This window comes from Pongo abelii, chromosome 2, assembly GCF_028885655.2.
Source record: "Pongo abelii isolate AG06213 chromosome 2, NHGRI_mPonAbe1-v2.0_pri, whole genome shotgun sequence".
NCBI lineage: Eukaryota > Metazoa > Chordata > Mammalia > Primates > Hominidae > Pongo > Pongo abelii.
Window position 1 is genome coordinate 89641830 of NC_085928.1, and position 26345 is coordinate 89668174.

The 26345-nt window shown below is 43.2% G+C and overlaps 1 protein-coding gene and 1 long non-coding RNA gene across 4 annotated transcripts in view; both read left to right on the plus strand.

Moving 5' to 3' along the window:
- The first annotated feature begins 300 nt into the window (after positions 1–300).
- LOC129058561 (uncharacterized) lies at positions 301–2909 on the plus strand. The gene is made up of 2 exons (XR_008523730.2): positions 301–2670; positions 2767–2909. It is a non-coding gene; the product is annotated as an uncharacterized LOC129058561 (long non-coding RNA).
- Positions 2910–5590: 2681 nt separating this feature from the next.
- The window catches only part of ADAMTS9 (ADAM metallopeptidase with thrombospondin type 1 motif 9), a 172196-nt gene continuing 151441 nt past the window's right edge, over positions 5591–26345 (plus strand). For 2 of the 3 annotated variants that reach the window (XM_024245076.3, XM_054551907.2), the window contains exons 1-3: positions 5591–6083; positions 6655–7055; positions 12258–12420. In XM_024245076.3, coding sequence (XP_024100844.2) covers positions 5969–6083; positions 6655–7055; positions 12258–12420 — 679 coding nt within the window. In that variant the 5' untranslated portion in view covers positions 5591–5968. The remainder of the gene's footprint in view (positions 6084–6654; positions 7056–12257; positions 12421–26345) is intronic. The other variant, XM_054551908.2, reaches the window with a different exon arrangement.

A 26345-nucleotide genomic window follows, 5' to 3' on the forward strand; every position in this document is an offset into this window, starting at 1 on the left:
TTTGCATGTGTAAAAATTATTTGTTGTGTAAAAATCTTTTTTTTTGTTTTTTAATATTCAGAGGGAAAATTATGTTTTGGCTATTTGAAAAATTCTGCCAGAAAAAAAGCCCAGTACTTGAGAAAATGCTAAATTAAATCCATATAAACTACTAATCCAAGCAGACTGTAGGGAGTAAATCTGTTTAAAACATTAAACATTTTATAGAGGGATGAAGGGCTAACAGTAAAGATGAGTATGAAAAAATACACACCCATTTGCACACAAATGGCTGTTTGTTTGTTTTTTTTCTTTTCTAGGGGAGAAAGGCCCATAAATTGGTTATGGAGTGGGGTTGTGGGGAGGTTAACTGAGAAAGGAAAGCTAGTCTGCTAGCGGCTCTCTGGGTCAGGAGTCAGGAACCACTCTTCCTTGACTAGTGGGTGGGTTCACATAAGCCCGCTGATTTGAACATTCTTACTTCCTGTATGCCAGGCACTAAGCCAACACTTTCATTGATCTAGTCATTTTCATAACATCTCTGTGAGGCAGCAAACCATTATTACCTTCTCTTTAGGACATGCAAAGGATACCAAAACTGCCCACAGCATAGGTGTAACTCTTACTTGCTGTGCTGAGCAATTAAGGGAGGCCCTGTGCCTTGTTACTCATGATCCTGAAGTACCCACTGGGGAAAGCCTAGCTCTGGAAATGTCTCATTCCAGAAAAAAGGAACCATGATGATTCTGATTAAAGCAGGACTTGCCTCCTAAGAGTAATAATACAGTAAGAAACAAAAATTACTTCAATCATTCCTGGTGTGTGTGTGTGTGTGTGTGTGTGTGTGTGTGTGTAAAAGAATGGCTTTTCTAAATTAAAAACAAAAAACCTGGCTCTGAAAACTAGAACCAAATTAGTGGCAATAGTAAGCTCATTCATTTAAGGCACATTTGTGAAGTGCCTACTATGTAACCATGGAGAAAATAGATTTGTCCTTTGCCCTTGTGTACCTTAAAGACTAACAAAGGACACCAAAACACAACAACAAGTGTGAACCAAACTAGGAAAGGGAAAATTCTGGACTCAGGGAGCATAAAGCACTCTGGCACGACTCAAAATACTCCTAGAGTTATCAGATTCCCTGCTAGTTAAAGATGCCATATATTTAACAATTGTCTACATCAAATGTACACTTTTAGATAATAATAAAATTGTATTTGCACACATTGTGTTGCTAATTTGGCTGCAGTTTGGAAGTAGTTTGGATCAAAGCTAGAAGTCTAGCACTTCTGAATTCCATTTGTAGTTATGCTGTTGAACCCCAGGTGTGAAGCTCTCATTTCAAGGATAGTAGAGGGAGGAGAAAAAGGATTTGAAGCCCTAAGAATACAGTCAAAGGAAAGATTAGTGGGATGCATATGGAGTTTTAAAGCCTGAGCAATAATGTGAGTATGGTCTTCTAGAATGACAAGTAAACAAGGAGCTCCTGGTGAGTGAACAGGCTGAAGATGGGATCACCTTCGTAGAACTGCTATAAGCTGGTCATGAGCTATACAGAGCCACCTCCAAAGTGGAACTATGACTTTCAGAGTAGGGTCAAGAAAAGCTAGTCAGAACTTTAGATTTAGCATTAGAAGAAAAAATGATGTTCTTACAGATGGTATTCATCAGGCCAAATATAAATGCTATAATGATGAAGATCAATTAGGCGAAAGTCTTTACGTTACTAGGCTGCTCTGATTAATGGAGATCACAAGCTTTGGAGGTAACTGGACCCATAATGCCAGGCAAAGTCACTTAATTTTGCTGGCTCTTATTTTCAGTAAAATGAGGAGGGTAAAAACCAGATGGCAGGATAGCTATGAGGATTGAATAATTAGCACAAAGAACTCAATGAAGGGCATCTACGGTTATTATCAATAATGATACAAACTACTTTCTCTACACTACCTGTTGCTTGAAGTCAGTAGTTAGAAGACTTTTAAAAAATACACTAAGGTCATTCACTCACAGGGCAAACAAAGACAACACAGTTTCTACCCCCTGCAGTCTGCAAATAGGAAACTGGATCAGAGAGGACATAGTACACATGGTCTGGTACATAGTAAGTACTCAAGAAAAGATTCTCATTATTATTATTCAGACAAAAGACTGGAACCCAAATTATTTAGTTAGCACAATTGTCCTTTTCATTTCTTGTGATGTAAAACACATCTCCCTAAGATTCTTTAGGCCCAAGGTCACAGAGCTCAGCCAGCATCAGGTCCCAGCTTGGTGATTCACTCACCAGAATGCAGTGCTACCAAGTACCAGGGGCTTATCTGTTCCCCAAATCACCTGACGCTGCTGACCACTCAGGAAACTATTCACTTGAATTCTGGCTCCTGGGCCCTCCCTACCATTTGGGTGTGGGTTTCCCCTTTCTGTGGAAATTGATGGCTTTGCTTCAAGTCTCCTTCCTGCTGTTTCCAGTGGCATTAGGCAAACAGAGTCATTTGTGATGTCATCACTGTCATTTCCATTGGCCGGATTATCTCTCCCTAGTGACTAATATCAATCATCACTCCTCTGGGATCTAATTTTCATGACGAATCAGCCAATGAAGACTTCCACTTAACCTACAATACCATTCAATTCCAGTAAAGTCCCAAGAAGAAAACGGGCTAAAAACTGTCCCTCCTTTAACTCCAGGTGACCTTGAAAAGGTTTGCTTCTTTCAGAGCAAATTTTTATGAGGGGCCAATTTATTTTATTTTACTTTATTATTTCTTTTCTCTTTTTTTGTAGAGACAAGGGGTTGCTATGTTGCCAAGGCTGGTCTTGAACCGCTGAACTGACCTCATGCAATCCTCCCACCTCAGCCTTCCAAAGTGCTAGGATTACAGGCGTGAGCCACCATGCCTAGTCTTAATAAATATTTATTGAATACCTACTATGTGCCAGATCTCTTCTAACTACTGAGGGAAAAGCTGTGAAATATCAATGAAATCGCTGACATGATTATCATTAAATACTTAGCATGAGAAGAATAAGAGAGAGCTAAAGAAAAGTTATACATAGAATAAAAGCTTGAGGCAATTCTCTGAATGATTTTAGCCATTTTCCCACAAAGCAACCCTCCAAAAATCTAGCAATGCTTCAGATTAATCAGTTATTCATGACATATGATAATAGTTATGAACTTGGATTGAACGACTGAAACGGAGTTTGAATCGTGTCTCTCACTTACTGGATTGAGGGGGGTCAAATTATTTCACTTATTCAGATCTCGGTATCCTTATTGGTAAAATGAGATTACTGACACTGACTTCCTGAAAGAGCTGTTTTGAGAATTAAATTAAATGCTAAATGTTACCCCATAGTAAGTACTGAATAAGAGTACTTATTTAGACAAAGAGTAATTATTCAGACAAAAGATTTTTGCCTGACTTGCTTAGTTAGCTCAACTGTCCTTTTCATGTCTCACGATTTAAAAGACATTTTCCTAAGATTCTTTAAGACTTTTTTACAGATGTAAATGCAGAAGCCAGCTAATACACTGAAGACAAGATGGGCAGACTCACTAAGGATGAGAAATTCAGAAACTTAGGCTCTTGGTCACCTCAGGGGGTCACCAAGAGATATTTTGTATCTTTCTGGCCTATCAGCTCTTATGGATCAATTTTTTAAAACTGTAGACAAAGTTCATTCTTCAAGCAAAGTCCTACAAAGAAAGTAAAGGAGAGAGAGTACACAAAGGAGGCTTCTGTCCCTACATATCGTAATTTCTATACCATTAGTTAACATCTCTTTGTCAGGAGGGATTTGAACTGAAAGAGAAAAAAAGATTTAATGGGAAATACTGGAAAGTGCTATATTTTTGAGTAATTTTACAATGGAAGTACTGGAATATTTTCCACAGGAATCAGCCAATACATTGATTTCTTGATATTGTTCTGTTCCTTACTAAATTTTCAGCAACTCCCAGACACTGTGATTGTGGGGAATGTTGTTATAATAAAAAGAAAGATTGTGTATTAGAAGAAAGGTATTTTAGTGAATTAATTTGGAGGTTCAAGGTTTAAATGCCATTCTCTAAAAATCTCTAATTGTGCACAATACAGGTGTTATTTTTCCATCCTTACATTTTATATACCCATTATGAAATTCCAGTAATAAGACGATGGTAACATTATCAATTTGGGTTAACAATTATTTAGCAAATTCGTCTTGCCAAGTCATTTTTACCCTTCACCAGAAGAAATATATGTATTAGTATCTCAAGAATAGTTGACATTGCTAGCATATTGCGATTTGGTGCCTGGTGTTGGCAATCTTTGGTATTTCTAGTCCTGAGTGCTAACCTACCACGCAACAGAACCTCAACCCCCGTTCTAGGATACTTGGGCAAATATATATTTATTAGTCATATATTTATATATTTTTAACGATATTGTCATGTCTTTCCTCTTGAAACTCTATCTTCCTGGGGGCTGGTTAAAGAAAAAGCGCCACTGAACCACCCAGGATTGAACAATTCACACACACACACACACACACGAAGGTGTAGCTTGAAGCGCCTGCTTTCAGTCTTTCCCAGTCTTTCCAAGCATCTCTCAGGCTGAAAGCAAGCGGAAGTGATTGAGAAATCCCTCCAGGGACTGGTGCTTCCCACAGGGATCTACAACTTTACACTCCATCCCCCCTTCCCCTCCCATCTCTAAACCCACGGGTAGTGAGGGGAGCCAGAGTCCCCGCCCCTTCTTGCTGCCAAAATTTGTTCTTAACCTTTTTTGGGGCAGGGGACCTACAGAATGCTATGGACCCTCCATGAATGGTGACAGAGGTTGGTGGAAAGCACAGCTTAAATATTTTGCGAAATTTTCAAGTGACCACGTATTCGAAACACACTCCGACCTGCAGAATTAAGAGCCCCATTTCTAAAACTCTTGACTGGGGGCGATTAAATCGAGAGCGGAGCTCAGGTGCCAAATCTCCTCCCGAGTGAAAAAGTGTAGGAAGGGAAGGCGCTCCGGCGCTGGGCCACTTTCACTTGTAAGAAACCAAAAGAACGGGACTGGTGGCAAGAGATGGGGACGGAAGAGAAAGGAAAGGAAAAGGAGAAATGTGAGAAACAGAGAGGGACACGGTGGGGCGGGGAGAAGACAGACATCACAGGGGAAAATGGGGAGAAGGGACAGAGTCCGAGAGGCACAGCAGCAGAGAGACAAGGGGGAGGAGAAAAAAGAGACTCGGAAGGGAGGAGAGAGAGGAGAGGAGAGGAAAAAGACGAGAGGGGAAGTGGCTGCACGCGCGCCAGGAAAGGGAGAGGACTTTCCTTGCGTTCCCTCCCCGGGGCAGGGAATCTCAGAAAACCCCACTTCAGCGAGGTGGCGGGGACCACGAACAGCTGCCCCGGCGCTGGTGACGCCTCTGGCCTCCGCCTTTTGCAGCCGGCAGGGCCTCCGGCTGCGAGTCCCGCACGGGCCGGCCGAGGAGGGGACATGGTCTGGAAGGAGGCGGTCCCCGTTCGTCTCGCTTTCTCCTCCCCTCTCCTCCTCTTAGAGGCGTGCACCGGGGGCATTTGAGAGGCTGTGGACCCGCGGCCCCCCCGCCTCCGCCCCCCCAGCCCCCCATTCAAGAAGCCGCTCAGCTATCCCGGCCAGCACAGGGCGCCCAGCGCGCCTCGGAGCGCAAGTTCCTCGCCTTCTCCTGCCCGCTCGCTGGGCATTATGCGGCCAAGCAGCCGAGCCCCAGTCCTCCTCCTCCTCCTGCTCCTCCGGCTCCTCCTGCGGCCCGAGCGGCTCAGCTCTCGGCAGGCGGCGGCGTTGCTCAGCCGAGCGCAGACGGGACCCTCGCAGCGAGACCTCAGCGACTCCTAAAGTCAAAAGTTGGCGGCGGGCGCCGGGCTCCGCGCGCTCTCCACGGCCGCTGCCTCGCGTCGCCGCCGCAGCCAAGGAGGGCAGGAGGGAGGGGGGTGGGGGCAGCGGAGGGAGGGGTGGGAAGCACCATGCAGTTTGTATCCTGGGCCACACTGCTAACGCTCCTGGTGCGGGACCTGGCCGAGATGGGGAGCCCAGACGCCGCGGCGGCCGTGCGCAAGGACAGGCTGCACCCGAGGCAAGGTAACCAGGCTCCGGCCCCCGTGACCCCGCCGGCCCCGACGTCGCCTCCCGGTCCTCGCTCCCGGGCAGGGGCACCCCGCAGCGGAGGCTTCTGTCCTTTTCCTAGAAAGAATTATCTCCCGCTTTGCAGCCTCTCCCTTCTTTGGGTCATCCCCAACCAATTGCTAGGGAGGGACACTATGGAAACGAATTTAGGCAACCCCCCCACCTTGCTGTTGCCAGATATATCCCCATCCCCACTTCCACGCCGCAAACTAAAGTAACTTAGTAATTGGGGGCACCAGATAGCGTCATGTTTTATTTTATTCAGGTTATTTATCAATATCTGAAATCATATATATTTTGACTTGTTAATTGTCTGGCTCGGAATAGTGTATCCTCAGCACCTAGCACAGGTCCTTTACTGGCATATAGTAGGTGCTCAGCAAATATTTGTCCACTGATTAAGGGTGAAGGGATTGACTCGAATGGGCTGGAAAATAAGGTCAGAACAAAGTCCCCACCTTCGTTTTAAATTAAAGCTTAAGGAAAAATGAATTATTGGTTCATATACCTCTGCTTCTCTCCGCAGTGAAATTATTAGAGACCCTGAGCGAATACGAAATCGTGTCTCCCATCCGAGTGAACGCTCTCGGAGAACCCTTTCCCACGAACGTCCACTTCAAAAGAACGCGACGGAGCATTAACTCTGCCACTGACCCCTGGCCTGCCTTCGCCTCCTCCTCTTCCTCCTCTACCTCCTCCCAGGCGCATTACCGCCTCTCCGCCTTCGGCCAGCAGTTTCTATTTAATCTCACCGCCAATGCCGGATTTATCGCTCCACTGTTCACTGTCACCCTCCTCGGGACGCCCGGGGTGAATCAGACCAAGTTTTATTCCGAAGAGGAAGCGGAACTCAAGCACTGTTTCTACAAAGGCTATGTCAATACTAACTCCGAGCACACGGCCGTCATCAGCCTCTGCTCAGGAATGGTAAGTGGGCGCGCGCCACCTCCTCTCCCCTTCCGCCTCGTCGCCCGCTTCTGGAAGACTTAATTGCCCTCTAAGCCTAGAGACCCTCACTGTGGCGAGGCTCCGCTCCTCTCTGGCGTTGAATATCTGCTAGAAACTCGTATAGTTTGGGTAGTTAGCTCTGTGCGTGCGCGTACACTGGCGTGGAGCGCACACACCCGCCCCCAGGGGCTTCTGGATGTTTCAGAGCTTTCTGGAGTTTGGACTCGGTTCAGCGGCGCGTTGCCCAACGCTGCGAGGCGGACTGGAAGTCAGTTTCCAAACTCGGAGAAAGTTACTGGAGTTGCGGTTCCCTGCAGCAAACTTGGCCACCCGGGAGCGGAGCAGCTGAGCACAGGGCAGACCAGACTCCTTATTGGTGCGCCTTGCATCGGGGATGTGGGGCTGAGGATCCCCTGCCCAAGGCACTGGGAGTTCCTTCAGTGTGTGTTGTGGAGGGCGGTGCGTAATCTAGAGTCCCCGCTTTCTCTCAGGGCCTTTATTCACGCGCCAGGAACCCTGAGGCCGAACTGGATTGACAGGGAGCAGGTCCCGTCCCAGGAACGGAAGGGTGGGCCGAGGGCTCTGGGGGCGGGGGAGAAGGCGGAGCCTACCCCGGACGCTTTGAATTGGGGTGGAACCGAGAGTGGGGGTGCAGCGCAGTCCAACTCTGCACCCTACTGGCGGGGTGGCCGGGAGAAACGGGATAGTGGGAGACAGCCTGGAGAGGCTGTCCGGACGTGATTTCGGTTCCTCTGGGGTTTCTACTACTCACGGGTTCCAGGGAGTGGATAGAGGGAGCCTGCGGCGCTAGTTTCCCTAGGGACTGAGGCAGGGCGGGGAGGCCGCCTTCTTGCGTTGCCAAATACGCATTTAGCAGGGAATCCACGTTGGTTCCCCGACTCTCTGCCGACCCCCGCATGTGCCCTCCAGTGGATCTTACAAGGCATCTGCCCCCCACTTTTCCACGACATTTGAGGAGTCGCTGCGGTACGGTTCTGGCCTGAGCAAGGGTGGTCCTTGACTTTCCCAAGCGACGTGCGTTTCTGCCACGCGCGTGTGACGCAGAAACTTTCCCGGGTCAGTCTCTCCCAGCGCACGGCGCTGTAGGCGCAATGGGGTCGTAGGCACTGTGCCCGGTGATGCCTTTACTCTTCCCGAAGCACCCACAGCCCCTCCCTCCCTTTTCTAAGTGGGGCCTTGGATACTCACCCCCGGACACTGGGCTGCTCCATCAGTGCGCTGTCGTTCGTGGGTCTTAAAGTTCCCAAGCACATCCTTCCTTTTCTGCCTTTCGATGGAAGGATCGGGTGGAGAGCGTGGCAAGCCTGAAGCCTGGGAGGGGGTAGTTCTAGCCTGCTGGGATTCAAGGAAAGGGATAAACCCCTTTAGCCCCCAGCAAAGCGCCCGGAGCCGTGGCTCCCGAAATGCGCTGTAGAGATTGTTTGGGGGTGGGCGGAGACGGCAGCTTGGCGAAGTGGGAGGGGGTGCTGCAGTGAGTCATCGCTGCCCCAGGACCTAGGGCAAGAGCTCTGGAATCCTTCGGGTCTTTGAAAGGTTAAGGCTCGGGTAGGCAGAAGTCAGCCGTCTGAGCCCAGAGCCTGGAGTGCCCCCAGATTCCAAGATAGTAACCCCCAATTCCAGGACCGTAGGGATAGGACTGCGTGTGTACGTCAAGTTTGTAAACAGTCTTTACTCCTCCTCTCTCCCCGCCTCCACACCCGCTGAAGCCTAGTGGCCCCAGCAGTTGTATAAATATTTTACTGCGCAGGACCTTCATTTTCATTGGCAGTTTTAGGTGGTAATGCGCACGTGGTTTCTTTGGGAACTGAGGACTAGGGCTTCAGAAACGACTATCCGGACTGTGATAACCTCATTTATATTGCGTTTAATTCGCAGTCTGCCTCTTTTGGGGAAAAGGGCCCTCATACATCTTAAAGATATGCGTTCTGGTTCTTCGTATCTTCAGCCATCAATCTAGCTCCAAAACCCCTGCCCCTTTGTCTTCCTTCTGGAAGTTATCTCCTCCCAAGACTTCCCCTTACCACTTCTGTAGCAGTGGCATCAAGATGTTGCTAGTTCTCCGCCTAGGAGTCTTCCAGAAAATCTTGAAGAGTCTACCAGAGTCTACCAGATTTTGGAGTGGGCTGTACTATCCTGCCACCCCTAGTCAGTTGTCAGTTTTTCTGAATTTCATCTGAGATGGGTCGCCCACCTCTCCTGAACATCTCTACCCTAAATCTATCCCCCTTCACTTTTCTCCCCCTCTCTCCTTAGGATTGATGTCTAAGAAATATTGCACTGGGCTTCTTCTCCAGTCTTTCTCCTCGATCGCTAACTCCATTTGGCATTTAAGACTAGTTACAGTGCACTCACTCACATCCACATGTCCAGTCTCAGCTCCCAATCTTTCCTCCGCAAATCCTGCATTTCAGGCCATGGGTTTTACCCTGCTTTCTCTGCACCCCACCCTCAATCCTAGTCTTCATTGCCTTTGTGCCTTTGAGTTTACTTGGTCTTCTCACTCACCTTCACATGCTCAAATCCTACCCTTCTTTGGAGGTGTATATAATTTACATCTCTTCTTTCCCAGAAGACCTTTTCATAGTTCCCCATGTTGATGTCATCTCTCCCCCTCCCCCTTCATAGACACTTCTGAGAGTCTCTCTTATGATGCTTAGTATGTTCTCCCTTGTGTCAAGGTTCTTGGTACACATGTTCTATCCTCTTCTCCTTGGCAACGGGGTCAGCATCAACTCATTTTTCTCCTATATTGGAGATTTGTATGTTGTATATACTTAGTATATATGTTTGAATAAATAGTCACCTTAACCAGGAAAAGATAACTCTTAGGCCCACCTTTGTGAATCAACAGCACAATTAATTTTGGCATCATATTGATATGATTTATTGAGCTCTTACTATTAATGTCTGCCTGGCACTATTATAAGTAGTTTACAGATGTATAATCTCATCCAAATCCTCCAAGAACCCAATCCTCAAAACAACACATTTTACTGACAAAAAAAAATGACTTTGAGAGCTGGAGACTTGCTCAAGATCTCACAGCTCGTAAGTGGCAGGGTTGGGATTTCAACCAGGTCTTTCCGATCCATGCGCTTAACCATAGACCAGAGACTGATCCTGTTCTCCTGAAGAGAACCTCAGAGTTCTTTCATAAAAAGGGACAGGACTAAATTCAGGTTAGACTCAGTGCTGTCCAGCTGCTTCTGTACCATTGAAGGGGAATTTGGGCCCAATCACTTCCTCCTTCTGTGTCTTGGTTTCCCCATTTACCAATCAAAGGTGGCAAATCGTCACCAGCTGAGCTCCCTGGCTCTTTCCCAGGACTCATGTCTCTGATAGGCTTCACATGTTGTGATATGCTCTCTGATTTGTGCTCAGAGAACACCAGAGTTGTGTATTGAACACAGGCAGAGAATAAATTTATTAAATCAGTGCTTCTCTGGCAACTAGCTACTCTGTCTCTTAGTCTGCCCACACCTGAGCTGCCCTTTTCTTAAACCAGGGGCTCATGAATCATGTGGAGAGCTTTTAAAACAAAAACCAAAAACATTCTAGATCCATCCCTAGAAATTCAGAATCTGTGAGTAGGGGGTAATGCCCTAAATCTAATTTAAAAACAAAAACAAAAAACCTTCCCAGGCAATTTTGAAGCTAGCTGTTTTGGGGAACCAATGTCTTAGCCTAGTGCTGCTCATACTTTATCATGCGTAAGAATACCCTGGGAGCTCATTAACATTTAAATTCTTGGGCCCTGCCCCTAGAGATTTTGATTCAGTAGATCAGATTGGGGTGATACAATTATTTGAATTTCTAATAAGCTCCTGGATGATGCTGATGCGGATTCAGCTGCTGATGTTCAGGGAGTCATTTCTCCTGTGTCAATGGAAGGATGCAAGGCATCAGATTTTTTTTCCAGCATGGGAAATGGGAAAGTGGAGGAGAAGAGTGGAGCTTGATTTCTCCTCTTAAACACCACTCAGCAACTTGGCATGGGGAATTTTTCAGTGTTCTTGTAATTTTTAGTTTGGGTGGTTCAATCTTGAGGTATCATTTATCATTTGTAAAAACTTGTGTATGTGGAGTGAAAAGGAGCAAAAATGACTTGCAAGGTGCTTAGAATGATTAGTAAGAGCAAATTTTATCCTAATGGTTAGAGGCTAACACTGGCAACACCAAAAACCATTCATGAGTTCTAAGCCTTTGCAAGGTGTCAGGCATTTTGCTAAGCACTTAATTATTATTATCTAATTTAATCTGCACAGTAACTCTTTACATTAAGTATCTTTATCCCCAGCTGATGAATAAGGAAGCTTAAGCTCAGAGTGGTTAAGGAACTTGCCCAAGGTGAATGGGTAGGTGGTGGTGCTGAAATTGGAACCTAGGGCAATCTGGCTTCAAAGCCTTGCAGGACATCACTCCCCTATTTTGCAAAGGAAAGGGTTGGTGAGAGGATCATGTGCCAGCGTTACAGGTGATACCACCTTGAATGCATTGTGGCCAACATATGCCTCTTGAATTTGAATCAATGGGAAGACTTCAGTAGGCCAGCTTTTCCTGCTGGAGTGCATACTTGTCCCTAAATTTCCAGGCTCTCTAAGTTTCCAAGACTCTTTTGACAGCCTGTAGGAATGATTGGAACTTGACCTCTAAGGAAGTATTTCTTAGAGACAGATTTGGATAGCAGGTACAATCATCTGGAGTCAAATCAAGAATAAGTTACTGATATGACACTTTGGGAGGCTGAGCCAGGAGTTCAAGACCAGCCTGGGCAACATATTGAGACCCCATCTCTACGAAAAGTAAAAAATTTAGCTGGGCGTGATGGCATGCACCTATAATCTCAGCTACTCAGGAGGCTGAGGTGGGGGGGGGTTGCTTGAACCCAGGAGTTTAAGGCTGGGTGAGAGAGCGAGACCCTATCTCTAAAATAATAAGAATAGTAAATAATAAATAATTTTTAGAAAATGTACTGATATGACAGAGAGTGGAAATAGACCACTTCTCCGCATATGTTGCAGCATTTTCAGTTGAAACAACCCTCCTGAAAAAGAGATTGGGTAAAATGACACCATCTCTACTTGAAAATGTTCTTTTGGTTTTTTTCCTCCCAATGACTGAGTTATGTTAAATCAACCTCCCATCTCTCTTCATTTGCAGCTGGGCACATTCCGGTCTCATGATGGGGATTATTTTATTGAACCACTACAGTCCATGGATGAACAAGAAGATGAAGAGGAACAAAACAAACCCCACATCATTTATAGGCGCAGCGCCCCCCAGAGAGAGCCCTCAACAGGAAGGCATGCATGTGACACCTCAGGTATTTGCTTCTTGCTTAAGCGGAGAGCCCAGCTCTTTGAGATGGGTAAATTGCTATACTACAGAGATGTAGCTCTCTTTAAGTCTAAAAAGTGCAACCATATGCATTATTGTTTATTCAGTCCTCAGATGAGGTAGGGATACATACCCCACTGTACAGATGTGGAGACTAAGGAGAGGTTTAGTACCTTGTCTAAGGTGCACAGCTAAGAAGTTATAAAGTCAGGGTTTGAACTCAAAGCAGTGACTCCATGCCCTCTATGGGCAGAGCCGCCTTTTCTGTAGAAGTTGCTGATTTTTAGGCTTAACCTTGAGTAATATTCAGGTCATGATAGTAGCACCCTCAGTCACCAAATGCATGTATTTTTTTTTTTTTTGGCATCTTCTGTTCATTTGGGTATTTTTTGTTTGTTTCACCATGTAGGGTTACAGAAATGTCTTATAAATGGAAGTCACGAAAACATATATGTGTTTGTTGAATGTTTCCTATAAACTTCAGATTTGCTCATGTTCTGTGACTTAAGGAACTGTAGGAAGGTACCTGTACGTTATGCTGTGCGGTACCAATCAACCAGTCAAATCCTGTGTGCCCACTGCTAGTCTCCTTCCATCCTGGCCAGATTCTTTGAGGTTTTGCGTTGACGTGTTTGGCCATTGTCAGGGATATGTCATTCTGGGCACCCTGGAAAGCTTCTGTCTGTGTTTCTTCGTCTGCAGTCTTGTAGCAACACTTCACTGCCTCAGAAGCCTGGTTACTTTCTGCCTGATGATAGGTTATCCTATGAAATAATTCCTCAATTTGGTCCTGTGTCTTAAGATGTTCGTGAAAATACTTAAAAAAAAATTCTTGGACTTCCTGTCTCTAAAACTTTATCTTTCGTTCTATTCTTTATTTTTAAAATTGCTTCTCCAAATTAAATAGCGTCTCAGGGTCTTTCTGGTATCTCCAAACAAGGCCTAAATTCAAGACCACCAGGGAGTTTCCTCAAATGCTCCCCAGAGGATCATTTACTTCATCTTATACCTGTACCAGGTTGTTCACTGGGATAGCATGTGGTGTCCTATTCTCTCCTGGAATTATTATTTCTAAAGTGAATCCTTTAATCAAAGATAACATTGACCATTTATAACCTACAAGTAGCCAAATTTAAGGGTGTAACATTGTAGGTCTTTTGGCTTTATCCCATCCAGTTCTGTGTTCTTACCACCATAACAAGATGGAATATAACTAAAGCATTCTGTCAGACTCTAAAGAGCCAAGGGATATGAGGAGTAGAGGGGCAAGTATACTTAGATACATCAAAAACAGTAGTTTCAGCAGCAGGTATAGAGTCAAGACTGCCAGCCACCAGCAAGTTTAATGGACAGGACATCTATCACAGTTTTGACCGTGCTAGTAAGACCATTGACCTAAACTTCTTGACTTCCCAAATCTATATTAGCAAGTACACATTTTAGACATGTGTATAAATGTAAACATAACATGAAATGTATACATAACATACAGAAATGAAATTTGCAATTCCCCTCCTTCCATCTTATTAGTATATATTTAGAAGACACTGAAATATTTTTTTCACTGATGAATTTATTGACCAATGACACTTCATGATATTCTTCTCCCCTAAAGCGGCTACAGGTCAACATTTTTAAAAATGACTATTTATTATTGTTTTATTCTGTACATGCATTATGCAAAGCACTGTACCTGCACCACCTTGCTTAATCCTTATCACAAACCTATGAGGTAGTTACCATTCCTAACTCCGTTGTATAATACCTGGAAAAGGAGCTGAGATTTACAGAGATGAAGTAGTTTGCCCAAGATCTCACAGCTAGTCCACAATGATGACCCATGTTTCTCTGTCTTATTCCGTGACCCATTTTCTCTGTGCAGGAGTCTGTGTGGAAAAGAGAGAGGGGGCAGAAAGAGAAAGTCTTAATTAGTACTGTGATTCAAAAAAATCTTCAAGGTTCATTTTAAAATATTAATTATGCAAGTTAATGGACATTTGATTTCCTGGGCTGGAGGAAATGTCATTGTCAAATCCTGCTAAAAACACAAAGAAGAGTGAATCTTAAAAATGTCAAGCTCGAAGACAATGAAGATGCCTTAGTTAAAAAAAATAAAATAAAAGTCTATTTGGGTTCCAGTCGTTATTAAGGTTGGGGCCTTTAATTACCATCTTCCAAATCACAATGCCAGTACTTTCAGTTTTCCTCCTAGTGTTTGCTTGCTCCTGACCAATATGGCGTGCTGTTCCTTCATCCCATGTAATGAACCAGGAGCCCAGCTCTTCCAAAGGTTGCTGCGGGGCTGTGCCCCTCTGGTCTCTCTCTTCCAGCTACTTCTGCACCCCTTCCTTGAATTCAGATGCAGCTTCTCAGAACAGTTTAGAATATGGCACGATTCACCAGCAGGTATCAGAGGAATGGACCAACAGGTCAAGGACACCTCTGGAACCAGGTAGCCTTTGCACAGGGAGTGAAAGTAGGTTGAGGTGGGAGTAGTCCCTCTTGCCAGAGAGAAAAGGGGCTGCCTAGCAATAGCAATCCATTCAGATTCAGTGATTCATCTTCCCTCCCAACCCCCAATCAAGAGCAGTGGTTGGTAACCAAAAGTAACATTTAGAAGTACCCTGGGAGCCTCATACAAATGCAGATTCTTTAAAACAAAACAAAACAAACCCCTCTCCCAGGCAAATGTGATGAAGCAAGAATCAGTGGTTTTAATAGTGCTCCAAGTAATTCAGATGTTTAGCTAAATTTGAGAGTCACTGCTAAAGTTGGGTTTAAGGCAGTAGTCATTATCTGTCACTTGCTGTTGGCATTGCTGTGGACTTGACTTTCTACATCAGTGCTTTCCATGTCTCCTCTTCTCATAGGATGATAGGATATTGGAACTGGAGGAGTCCTTAGCAGTCTGGTCTAGGCCAACAATCTAATTCTGTGCGGATAAGGAAACTGAAGTTGCAGGATGTTACGATGCTTCCTCCCAGGAGTGATATCCTATATATTCAACACCAACTCATCCGAACTTTCCCTAGCCTTGGGAGAGAGGTCTCCTGCTGAGCTCGGTGTAACCCTTTAGTTACCAGATCATGGGAGTAGGAGCAGGGCAAGACACAATGACTGTGACACTTTCACATGCAGATGGAATATGTCTTGGTCATTTCTGAATCTTGAGGTATGCCTAATTTTCAAAAAAGGATTCTGAGATAACTTACGTTAAAAAGGGAAGCATAGAAGGAGTCTACTGCAATGAAAACTTTATGAGTCTATAAAGGAGTCTACAGCTCCGTTTCTTCATTCATGCGTGCATTTATTCAGTTAGCCATCAAGTCTTTATTGAGCAACTCCTCTGTGCCAGGAGGAGAAAACCAGGAACAGTTTTCTCCTGGTTTACAATTCCTGGTGAGTGTATGACTTCAAGCACACTTTAGAATGTAAAGTAAGGATAACATGTACCTTTCAAGATTGAAGTTAGGGCTAAATGAGTATGAAATAATGAAAGCTCCCAGGACAGTGTTTATTTAGCATGTGGTAGACAATCACAGAATGATAGGTTTTTTTTAAGGTTCATGAAAATAGAAAACAAAACACCACAATGAGGAAAGGAAAACTCAAAATACTAAAATTCAAAGGTAATAGCCTAGTGCTTCTGGGTAATCATGAAGGGTTTAGGGGACTTGCCCAAGGTCACCCTGCCAGCTAGTAGCAAGGCTGAGGGTGCTTTCTGTCCCCTTGTTTCCTCTGTACCCAATGCAACATTTAAACATTCTCTTTCTTGCAAGTTTCTCTTGGCCCAGTGGCTGCCTTTCCTGATTGTCTCTGTTTTGTCATCACTGGTTATGTCTGTGTGTATACATTTGGGCCATTTGGATGTTTCTGCATTTATTTGTCTTTTCATCCTATTTGTGAGTTCTTTAGGGCTCATGATGGGAAGTGGGGTGTCTTCTCTCCCTATGACATGCCCTTGTGACTGCAGTGCCCTTTACATACTGGGTCCTCAGTAAAATTCACTCTGCTCACTGCCTGCTAGCCCCACACCAGGGGGACAAGCAAAAGGCCTATGGGAGCCCTTTGGAGAGTGGCTTGCTTTTATAAGACACTTCCTGCGGATCCTTCCCATTGCTTGTTTCCGGATGAAATCCCAAGCTCTGTTTCACAGACACTCTCTATTTGACCCTGAATTTTGCACAAGAGGATTTAGTGGTTCTTATCAGTGCTTCCCGGTAGGTGGGTGAGAGAAAGGCAGGGAAGAAGGCTGTTTTGTTTGCCTGGGCCTGGAAGGCAAGTGTTTTTCTCTAACTCAAACTTCTCCCTCACTTTCCCATCTCAGCAAGGCCAGGTGATTTTTGTTTCTTAAGGCATTTAAGAACTGTCTACTCTGTGACCCATCAATGCTGTGCCTAAGGAAATAGTCGGACAATTGTGTAAAGGTGTTTATGAACGAAATCCAGTACAGTGTTGTTTATTATAGCAAAAGACTGGAAACAGCCTAAGTGCCCTTTAGGAGGAAGACAGATCAATACATTATGGGGCAGGCATATAATGGATTCCTATGCAGCTGTTAAAAATGATGGCCTGAATTTATGTTACCAAACACAGAAATATATATTCAGTGAACAAGCAGGTGATAAACTAGTATGTTTGGTAGGATTTTTTTTTTTTTAATGATAAACTCTATTTGGGTACATGTGTGTAAACAGAATATCTGAAGTAAAGGCATGAAAATATTAACAGTGATTATTTATGGTTACTAGGAACATAGGCAGTCTTTACTTTTGATATTTTATATTCTTACATTTTGTGACTCCTATGCCATGTTTCTTTAATAGTTTCATAATCAGAAAATACAGATAAAATGAAATGGGGATAGTGGCATGGATTTATTTTGCTAGACCTATTGAACTTGTTACTGGAGACCAATAGCCAAGCCACATTTTGGTCTCTTAGGATCTTAGGACCTTAGAAGTGGAGATTATCGGTCCTTTATCTTCTTGGAACGAGGCAGTCTCAATAACCAGACAGATAAAAATCCTGCCTTGTGTCTACTTCTTTGGGACATCTGTGGCTGGTTAAAGTTGAATCTCCCATTCAACCCAGCTAAATTGCCTTATGCCTGTTGGACTGACCCTGGTATTATTAAGATTTAATCTCCATTAGGCACTGGGGACTCTGTACCTAATCAGTACATTAGGCACTGATGGTACTCCCATTAGAAGGTACCATCACTTCCTGATTGGGATTTCCAGGCTGCAGTTACAAAGGCTGGAAAACATAAGATGATAATGAAAGCCATCATCTGTTAGGCTCTTATGTGTATATGGGATCACTATGCTACACACTTGACACACATTATCATATGTAATACATTGGTCAGCATTGTAGGGTAGGTATTATTACCCCTATTTTACAGTTGAGAAAATTAGCTCAAAGAGGTTGAGAAACTTGTCCAAAAAGTCACACAGCCAGGAAGAAGAGAGTCTGAGCCTTAATCCAATCTGTTTCCAATGCGCTATACTGTGGGCCAAATTGCATAGAAAACACAAATGGAAACTGCTATCTAGAAACCCCTTTTTTGGTTTGTTTGGTTTTTTGAGACAGAATCTCACTCTGTTGCCCAGGCTGGAGTGCAGTGGTGCGATCATAGCTTACTATAGCCTTCAATTCCAGGGCTCAAGGGATCCTTCCACCTCAGCCTCCCAAGTAGCTAAAACTAAAGACATATGCCACCACACATGGCTAATTAAACAACAACAACAAAAAAAATTGTAGAGACAGGATCTCCCTGGGATTACAGGACTGAGCCATCATGCCTGGCCTACAAACCCCTTCTTAACTTCAGTTTTTGGAGCATCTTCTTTGACTACCATCTAATTTCCATTCCCTAGATGATACTAATAAGAGTTGACATTTGCTGAGCATGTATTATGTGGTAGCCTCTGTTCCAGGCACTTTACATGGATTACATATTTCAATTCTTACCGCAAACTCCATTTTGCAGATTGGAAAACTGAGACACAGAGAAGACCTTAATGTTGACTTGCCTGAGGTTATAAAGCTCATCAACATACCATTTTCTTCAGCCCTTATGTCCTGGTCTAGTTAGGGGATACTTTTTGGCCTCGGTATTGATTTGACTGCATTCATATATGAACTCTTTTTGCTGGCAGGAATTTTTAAATGCCTGTCTGGAATTTGATTTGATTTGAGGAAGGCTGCCTGGTGCCTGAAATTCCCACCAAGACTCTAATGACTCACAGAGGCCTTGTGTCTGTCGCCAGCAGGCCTCTGATGGAGTGTATGCTTGTTACACATTAACCTCTTGGATCCCATTAATAATTTAGCATAGATTAGCTGATTAGGTTAGCTGCCCTTCGAGTGGTACCCAAATGGAGTGAGAGACAGAGCTGGGGAGCAAACCCGTGAGGGGGCTTTTGGTAAAACATTCTGGGGCAGCCTGTGGGTTCCAGGCAGTGACGAAAGCTTTGGCTGACTTCAGAATCCTGCCTGGGCCCCAAGCAGGTCAATGGTTGGTGGCTAATTAGTGACTTACGCTAGGAACTTGTCTGCCTGCACTTTCGCCACACACTTTCTGCATTCTTAGACCCTTTCAGCCTTGTAAAGATCAAGAACAGGCAGCATTTAAGGAACTGTGTACTTGGCAATGTGGAAGCACATTATGATTATTTCATTTACTCCTGCAACAGTTCATGGGAGGAGGATGCTCTGATCATTCTCATCTTACAAATGAGAAAGCTGAACTCAGAGAGGTGAACAAAGTTGTCCACAGCATGCAGAAAGGGAAAAAGCTAGCACTGCAACTCAAGACTGATTATGAATTTTTAAAGACAGTTATTGCCATTTGGGATTTATGGTTTGAGCCTGATTTGCTTTCATTTTCCCCTTTTTGTTCTTCATCAGTGTTTATACATTTTTTTCTCCTTTTTATAGTCTTCAATGACTTTCTGTCTAATAAACAGTCAATATAAGCAATGACCTCTAAAATCCTTGGTAAATTATTAGAAAATCACTGTTTTAAATACATTCATTCTTTATTTCTTCAACTTGATCTACTGAATGGTACTTATAAAAATTCTGCTTTCCTTTTTTTTAAAAAAAAAAAACTTTGGTATTAATAGAGCAGTATTCCAATAAAGTCATTAAGAGGTAGTAAAAAAGAAACTTCTAATACACGAATTGTACCTTCTTTCATTTGTTCCCACCTATTCATTAAATTTTTTTTTAAATTATCATTTTGCTTTTAAAAAACATTTTATTATGAACATCTTCAAGCATACATAAAGGTAGAGACAATAATTAAATGAACCAGTATAAACACGATGAATCTTAATAATGACTAAGATTTTTCTACATTTGCTTATTTTTCTTTATGCTGAGTGTATTAAAGCAAACCCAAGATACCATCTCTAAATATTTCGTGATAAATCTTTGAAAAGTGGGGATCTTTTCCTAAGTAACTATAATATTATTAATATTTGATACATAATATGTATCAAGTAATATTATAAATAATGTTTCAGCAAAATTAACAATAATTCCTTAATATCGCCTACACAGTACCTATATTAAAATTTTTCTCATTGTCCCCAAAATGCCTTTTTACAATCATCAGTTAGATTGTGATCTAAACAAGGTCCACACATTGCAACTCATTGTTGTCTCTTAAGCAACTTTTCACTTTGTTGTCATCATTGCTATTGTTAAAATTGCTATTTTCATTCTAGTTTGAGATTTGCTGTGTATAGCCCCTTTTTCCCTTCCATTGCTCTTAGTCTTTGCTTCATCTTTATCATCATCAGGTCAGGCTGCAGTTGCAATGATTAGAAAAGCAAGGCCAGCCTCCAAGGCCAGAGCAGGTACCCAGAGCAAAGCCCCTGGGCCATTAAGCCACTTCTCCGAGTGATTTAATTGAAGGGAAAAGGCAGTATCTTTGGGAGGTTTTTTGACTCCTTGTCTGAAGTGCCTCGATAGCTCTCATTGTGATGTTCCTATCAATAGGAAGATCCTCAATTTACAGTGCTGTCATGCGTAGGGTGTGTGTGACCCATGCATTCTTGTTAGGTAATTTTGTGAACATCACAGAGTGCACTGACACAAACCTAGATGGGATAGCCTACCACACACCTAGGCTAGGTGGTACATAGCCTATTGCTCCTAGGCTACAGACCTGTACAGTATGTGACTGTACTGAATACTGTAGGCAATTGTAATGTGATGTTAAGTATCTGTGTATCTAAACACAGAAAAGGTACAGTTAAAAATTTAGTATTACGATCTTAGGAGACCACTGTCATATCTGCATTCCATCATGGACTGAAATATTAAACCACCTTTTCTATCCTTAAAGGGTCTCCCTCACCTGTGTTTTGAAGCCCAGAAGGGCCAGTTTGCAATTAGGAATGTAAGGTGGCAAGTTAGGTTTGTACCTGAGATTAGGACTCATTGACATATGAGATATGCGTATTCCCCAAAACCTTTTTTGTTGTTGCTGTTTTGAGAGTTCTTGCTCTGTTGCCCAGTCTGGAGTGCAGTGGCGTGATCTTGACCCACTGCAACCTCCACCTTCCAGGTTCAAGCTATTCTTGTGCCTCAGCCTCCCAAGCAGCTGAGATTACAGGTGTGCACCACCACACCCAGCTAATTTGTATATTTTTAGTAGAGACAGGTTTTTGCCATGTTGGCCAGGCTTGTCTCAAACTCCTGGCCTCAAGTAGTTCATCTGCTGTGGCCTCCCAAAATGCTGGGATTAACAGGCGTGAGCCACCACACTTGGCCCCCAAAACTTTTTAATTAAGCTTCTGGATCCAAAGACAGCCAGAAGAGCTGCCTGCTTTACACCTTCTGTGCCATCTCAGGACCTTTCTCTGTTTCTTGCTAATCATATTTTAGGGATTCCTGACACTTTGCTTTAGAAACCCATTCCCTGCTGAAGAAAAGGGGTGCTACAAGGGTGAATACTTGATAACGTGTTCACCTTCATAGGAATCATCTGAAACTGGCTAAGATGCACATCTTTCTTTAGAAGGGACTTCAGAATCGGCAGAAGGCTCTGGAAGAGGGCCATCTAGCTGACAGAGGCAGGAGGATTTTGGTGTTAACCTGAGAACCCTTCAGACCTTTCACTTGAGTGGGCTGTCTTTTTAAAGTAACACATGGCAAAGTTTCTTGAGTTTCTTCATATGAGGGGATAAGCCCACTTTGGTTAATAAAGTGCTATTTTATCATGCATTGAGGTTTAACATTTGCACCTTTGTATCTGCCAAAGATGGTTTCTTTATGATAATTGTATCATAAAAGAGTCTTTATTATAGCCATTTACGGCTGTGTTTTCTCATTTGACTTTTTACCTCTGGACCAGATATCTGCATGGATGTTCTGTGCATCCATGAATATCACAAAATCTGAATTAATAATAATCTGAATATCACAAAAAGAGCATGGGTAAATGCAAGATCTGATGCGGTATGCACATGTGACTGAGTAGTGGGCTTTGAGAAGGAGCAAAGTCAAACGTGAGGCAAATGTTGGCACAAGTCTTCCTTTTTATTGATTCCCAATTCTTATATGACATTAGAATTAGAATGAGTGTTAAAAATGCAGTTGCTGTGTGGAAAAAGTTCAAGTTAATGTGATTGGCTGGAGAATTTTTCTGCTAATTTTTTTTTATTTTTTGACAAATCTTTTTATTTTCCATTCGTGTTTCCTAGTATTTTCCTTCCATTTTTCCATTAATGTATAATTTACATGCCGTAACACGTACCCTTCCTAGCGTACAGTTCTGCAGGTTTTGGCAAATGTGTACAGTCATAGAACCATCATGATAATCAAGTTATAGAACAGTTTTTGGTGTCCTTTGTAATCAGCCCCTCTCCCCACCCTTGTTTTCTGTCTCTATATTTTTGCCTTTTGCAGAATATATAAATAATCACTAAGCACAGTGTGTTTGAGGTTCATCCACATTGTTGCCTGTATCAGTAATTCATCCTTTTTTATTGGTGAGCAGTATTCCATTGAATGGATATATCACCATTTCTTTAACCATTACCCACTTGAGCGACAGTTTTTGACCATTACAAATAAAGCCACTATAAACATTTGCATACAGATTTTTGTGTGAACATAAGTTTCCACTTCATTTGGACAAATACCTAGGCATAAGATTACTGGCTTGTGTGGTTATTGTATGTTTCACCCTATTAGAAACTGCTAGTATATTTTTCAAAGTGGTCGTGCCATTTTGTAGCTCCACCTGCAGGGTATGAAAGTTCCAGTTCCTCTGCATCCTTTCCAGCACTTGGTATTGTCAACATTTTGTTGTTCTGCTTTTGTTTTTTAAAGTTTAGCTATTCTAATAGGGGTTTAGTGGAATTTCATTGTAGTTTTCATTTGCATTTACCTAAAGACTAATGATATTGAGTACTATTTCTTCACGTGCATATTTGCTATCCATGTATCTTCTTTGGTGAAGTGTCTGTTCAAATCTTTCAGCCATTTTTTAAAACTTAGAATATTTGCTTTCTTATTACTGAAGTCTGAAAGTTCTTTATTCTGTATATAAGTCCTTTGTCAGATATAGTTTGCAAATATTGTCTCCCAGATTGTGGCTTTTCTTTCAAAAAGTCTCTTAATTTGTAAATGCTTATTTCACACATAGCTTCTTTATTTTATCGCCAATACTTCATGCACCGTAGATTTCATGCAGTCCCAGAACTACACAGCAAGAAAGTATAGTGGAGCATGCAGTATAGAGCTTGTCCAAAAAATGGAATAGGAGAGGTTTATTTGGGATTTATTATTCAAAGCCATGGTCTAGGCCAAGAGAAAAGGCAGTTGTCATTTTTATTGCTCATCTATATCCAGAAACACAACTCTCCATGTCCAACCACTGTACTTTTTGATGGGAATGTGTTGTCTTAGCTCATGGGTGAAAACAGGTCCAGAGGAGCCTCTGCATAGGTAAGAATGCAACTGTGTTGTTTTGCATGTATGTTGCATGTGTGTATGTGCATGCAGACAGGAGAAAAAGAGAGAGCTAGAGGGACAATGAGACAGAGGCAGAGGTAGAAGAGTTTGGTATTAATAGTATGAGATTCAGCCCTAATGACCACATGCCCTGCTGCTGAAGAGGGATAGAAGATATAACTCCCTAAATCCTGAAAGTTTCCATTCTGTGCTTTGTGGACAATTTAAATGCTTTTCCAGCTGTATCTTTGATTGTATACTTTTTTTTCTTTCAAGCCAGTTTCCTAATTCTCACACTTCATGTTATTTCATTGTAACAAGTCAGATTAGAGAAAATAGAAGTGGTTTTTCAGAAACTATTATCTGTTTTAGCAAGTCCGAAATAAAATTTTCCCACTGAGTAATGGAGATGTGTAGACTGTACTCCCCTTAATATAATTTAACATCAGCAAAAGTCCACTCCTTTTGTGTTGGTCTCTCTCTTTTGGAGTTATTCTGTCTTATTCTACGCTGCCGCCCTGCTGACTGTTTCTTCCATACTCTTTCTGAGAGTGACAGTGGCTCAGAGGGAATCTCTGTTGGCTTTTGCCCCTTTGGAAACTCAGGACTTCATTTTTAATCATTATTCACTCTTATCTTATAAAATATAAGAATTCATGAATTTTTAATACTGGAGGAAACTTTAGAGAGAACTTCTATTCCAGGCCTTCTCTTTATGGATAAGAGGATCAAGGCCCAGAACTTCGAAGGGACTCCTAATCTTGGAGCTAGAACGAATGGCAAAATTGAACACAGGCCTCTTACTTCCCAGTCCTGTGTTCTTCCAGGCTGTGACACAAGGAAAAGCTGCAGATGGTGCCTGGAAAGGGGATGTTCAAAAGTATGACTCAAATGAGCTTTGGGAAGTGCCATTGTATTTATTTTAAGTGTGGGAATAATTAAGAATGAACTGGTGAGACTGTTCAAGAAGTTGTCTCAAGCTTATAGAGAAAGATAGAAAGCTTTTAGTTCATTTAAGGGATTAAGTTGTCACATTGAGAGCTGAGTGTACAGCAACCAAATATGATTTTAAAATAAATAAACCAATCAAGCCTTTTGGGAGCTGGGCCAGGGTATTGGGGAAGGTGGCCTGTGGCTGGGGAGGAAGACCAGTAAGGTTCACTGGTCATTGGAGTACAGCATGCCCCTGTGGTCACTCACTTGCATGGTCATGGAACATGGACATTGTGATGCGAAAGGGTTTCAGTTGCAGGCCTTATAAACCAGTCTTCAGTGCCTGTAAACTAGGAGACCTGTGTATCAAAAGAATGTGGGAGATACACTCCCTACGAGTTGCTTAGATGCCTTTTTAAAGAGCTCCAGCCCAACTGCGCTTTAATCTCTGATATGAGAATGATACCTAGACCCACCACAGGCACCACATTCAGCTTCAGGGCCACCCACGAGCTGTAGTGAAATGTCAGATAGCAGGCAGATCCCAGCAGCAGGCTTGGGAGCCACTTCGTTCCAGCAGCCTTAACCTGCTGCTCATTCTAAGTAATGAGTCAGCACAGCACGTGCCACCAGAGTACTTCCTACCCACCAGGCCCTGTTCCGACACTTTATGTGGACTAAGTCATTTCACCCTCGCTACTGCCCTATTAGGCACGAACTGTCATTATTCCCTTTTCACAGATGAGGAAACTGAGGCACAGAGGGCTGACGTGACTCACCAGAGGTCACACAGATTGAATGCAGAGCAGCTTGGATTCACACACGGGTCTCTCTGATTCCTGAGCTCACACTCTTATCTCCCATAACACGCTGTCTCTGGTATCCACTCTGCAAACACTTCCTGCCTAGAATGCACCATCCTATACGGTCACCAGGAGGCCCTTGAGATGTGGCTAGTGTCACATGTTCAAATAATTTGCATAATTGGGTTCAATAGAATCTATTATTAAAATTAATTTCATCTGTTCCTTTTGACGTTAAAAAAATGTGGCTACTAGAAATTCTAACTTCCACTTGTGACTTGCCTTTTATTTCTACTGGAGAGTGCAAGCCTGGGAGATGCCAAGCCGTGGCACAAAGCAGCCTGAGAGGCAGCCATGGCAAGCGCACTGCAGCCAGAACAGGGTGGCTGTGGGCAGCTGGCACCCTGCCAGACAGAAAGGTCACTCTCCTGCTACTGCTAAGAGATGGAGTGAATCGAAATCAACATTTCCCAAAGAGTACTTTGCAGGATATTAATAGCAAAACTAAATAGTCTCTTAGTAAAATACAGGCCCTGGGATGTTCAGCGTCTTATACAACTTTAAATAGATACTTTAAATATTTTCCCAAGTTATTTCAAGTGTCCCTCAGTTTCCTCATTTCTGAAATGAAGGTAATAGTTCCTACCATATCGGGTTGCTTTGAGGAATAATCAAGTTAATCCATATGAAGTGCTTAGGAGAGTGCCTGACACAGAGAAAAGCACTCAACAAACGTTGGCCAGTATGATTATGGCCAGTATGATTATAGCCTACAGTCATTGTTGTTATCACACTTAGTTGAAGGAGCTACAGAATGGAGAATGAAAAGGACACAGAAGGGCTTTTGGGGGTAGTGCACCCAGCTCTCATGCCCAAGTCAGCAAATTTAACTCCCCAGGTAGCTGGAGGCACCCACCCCCTCAGAAGGTAGTGAGGGAACCCTCAGACACCTTCCACTGCCCACCACCGCCCCTTAAAAGCCAAGAAACTTCTCAGTTATTGCCTTCCACTCGCACGCCCTTCTCTCCCTGAGAGGGAAGCCCATCCACACATCCCACCTGCGTCTTGTTACAGTTCTAGTGATGGTGCTGTCCCCGTCACTTGCCTCTTAACTTGGCAAAGATCCCGTAAGTTTGGCAATCATGCGATTCAACACATGTAAACTGGTTTCTTTCCTGCAAGACTTCTCAGGGCTCTT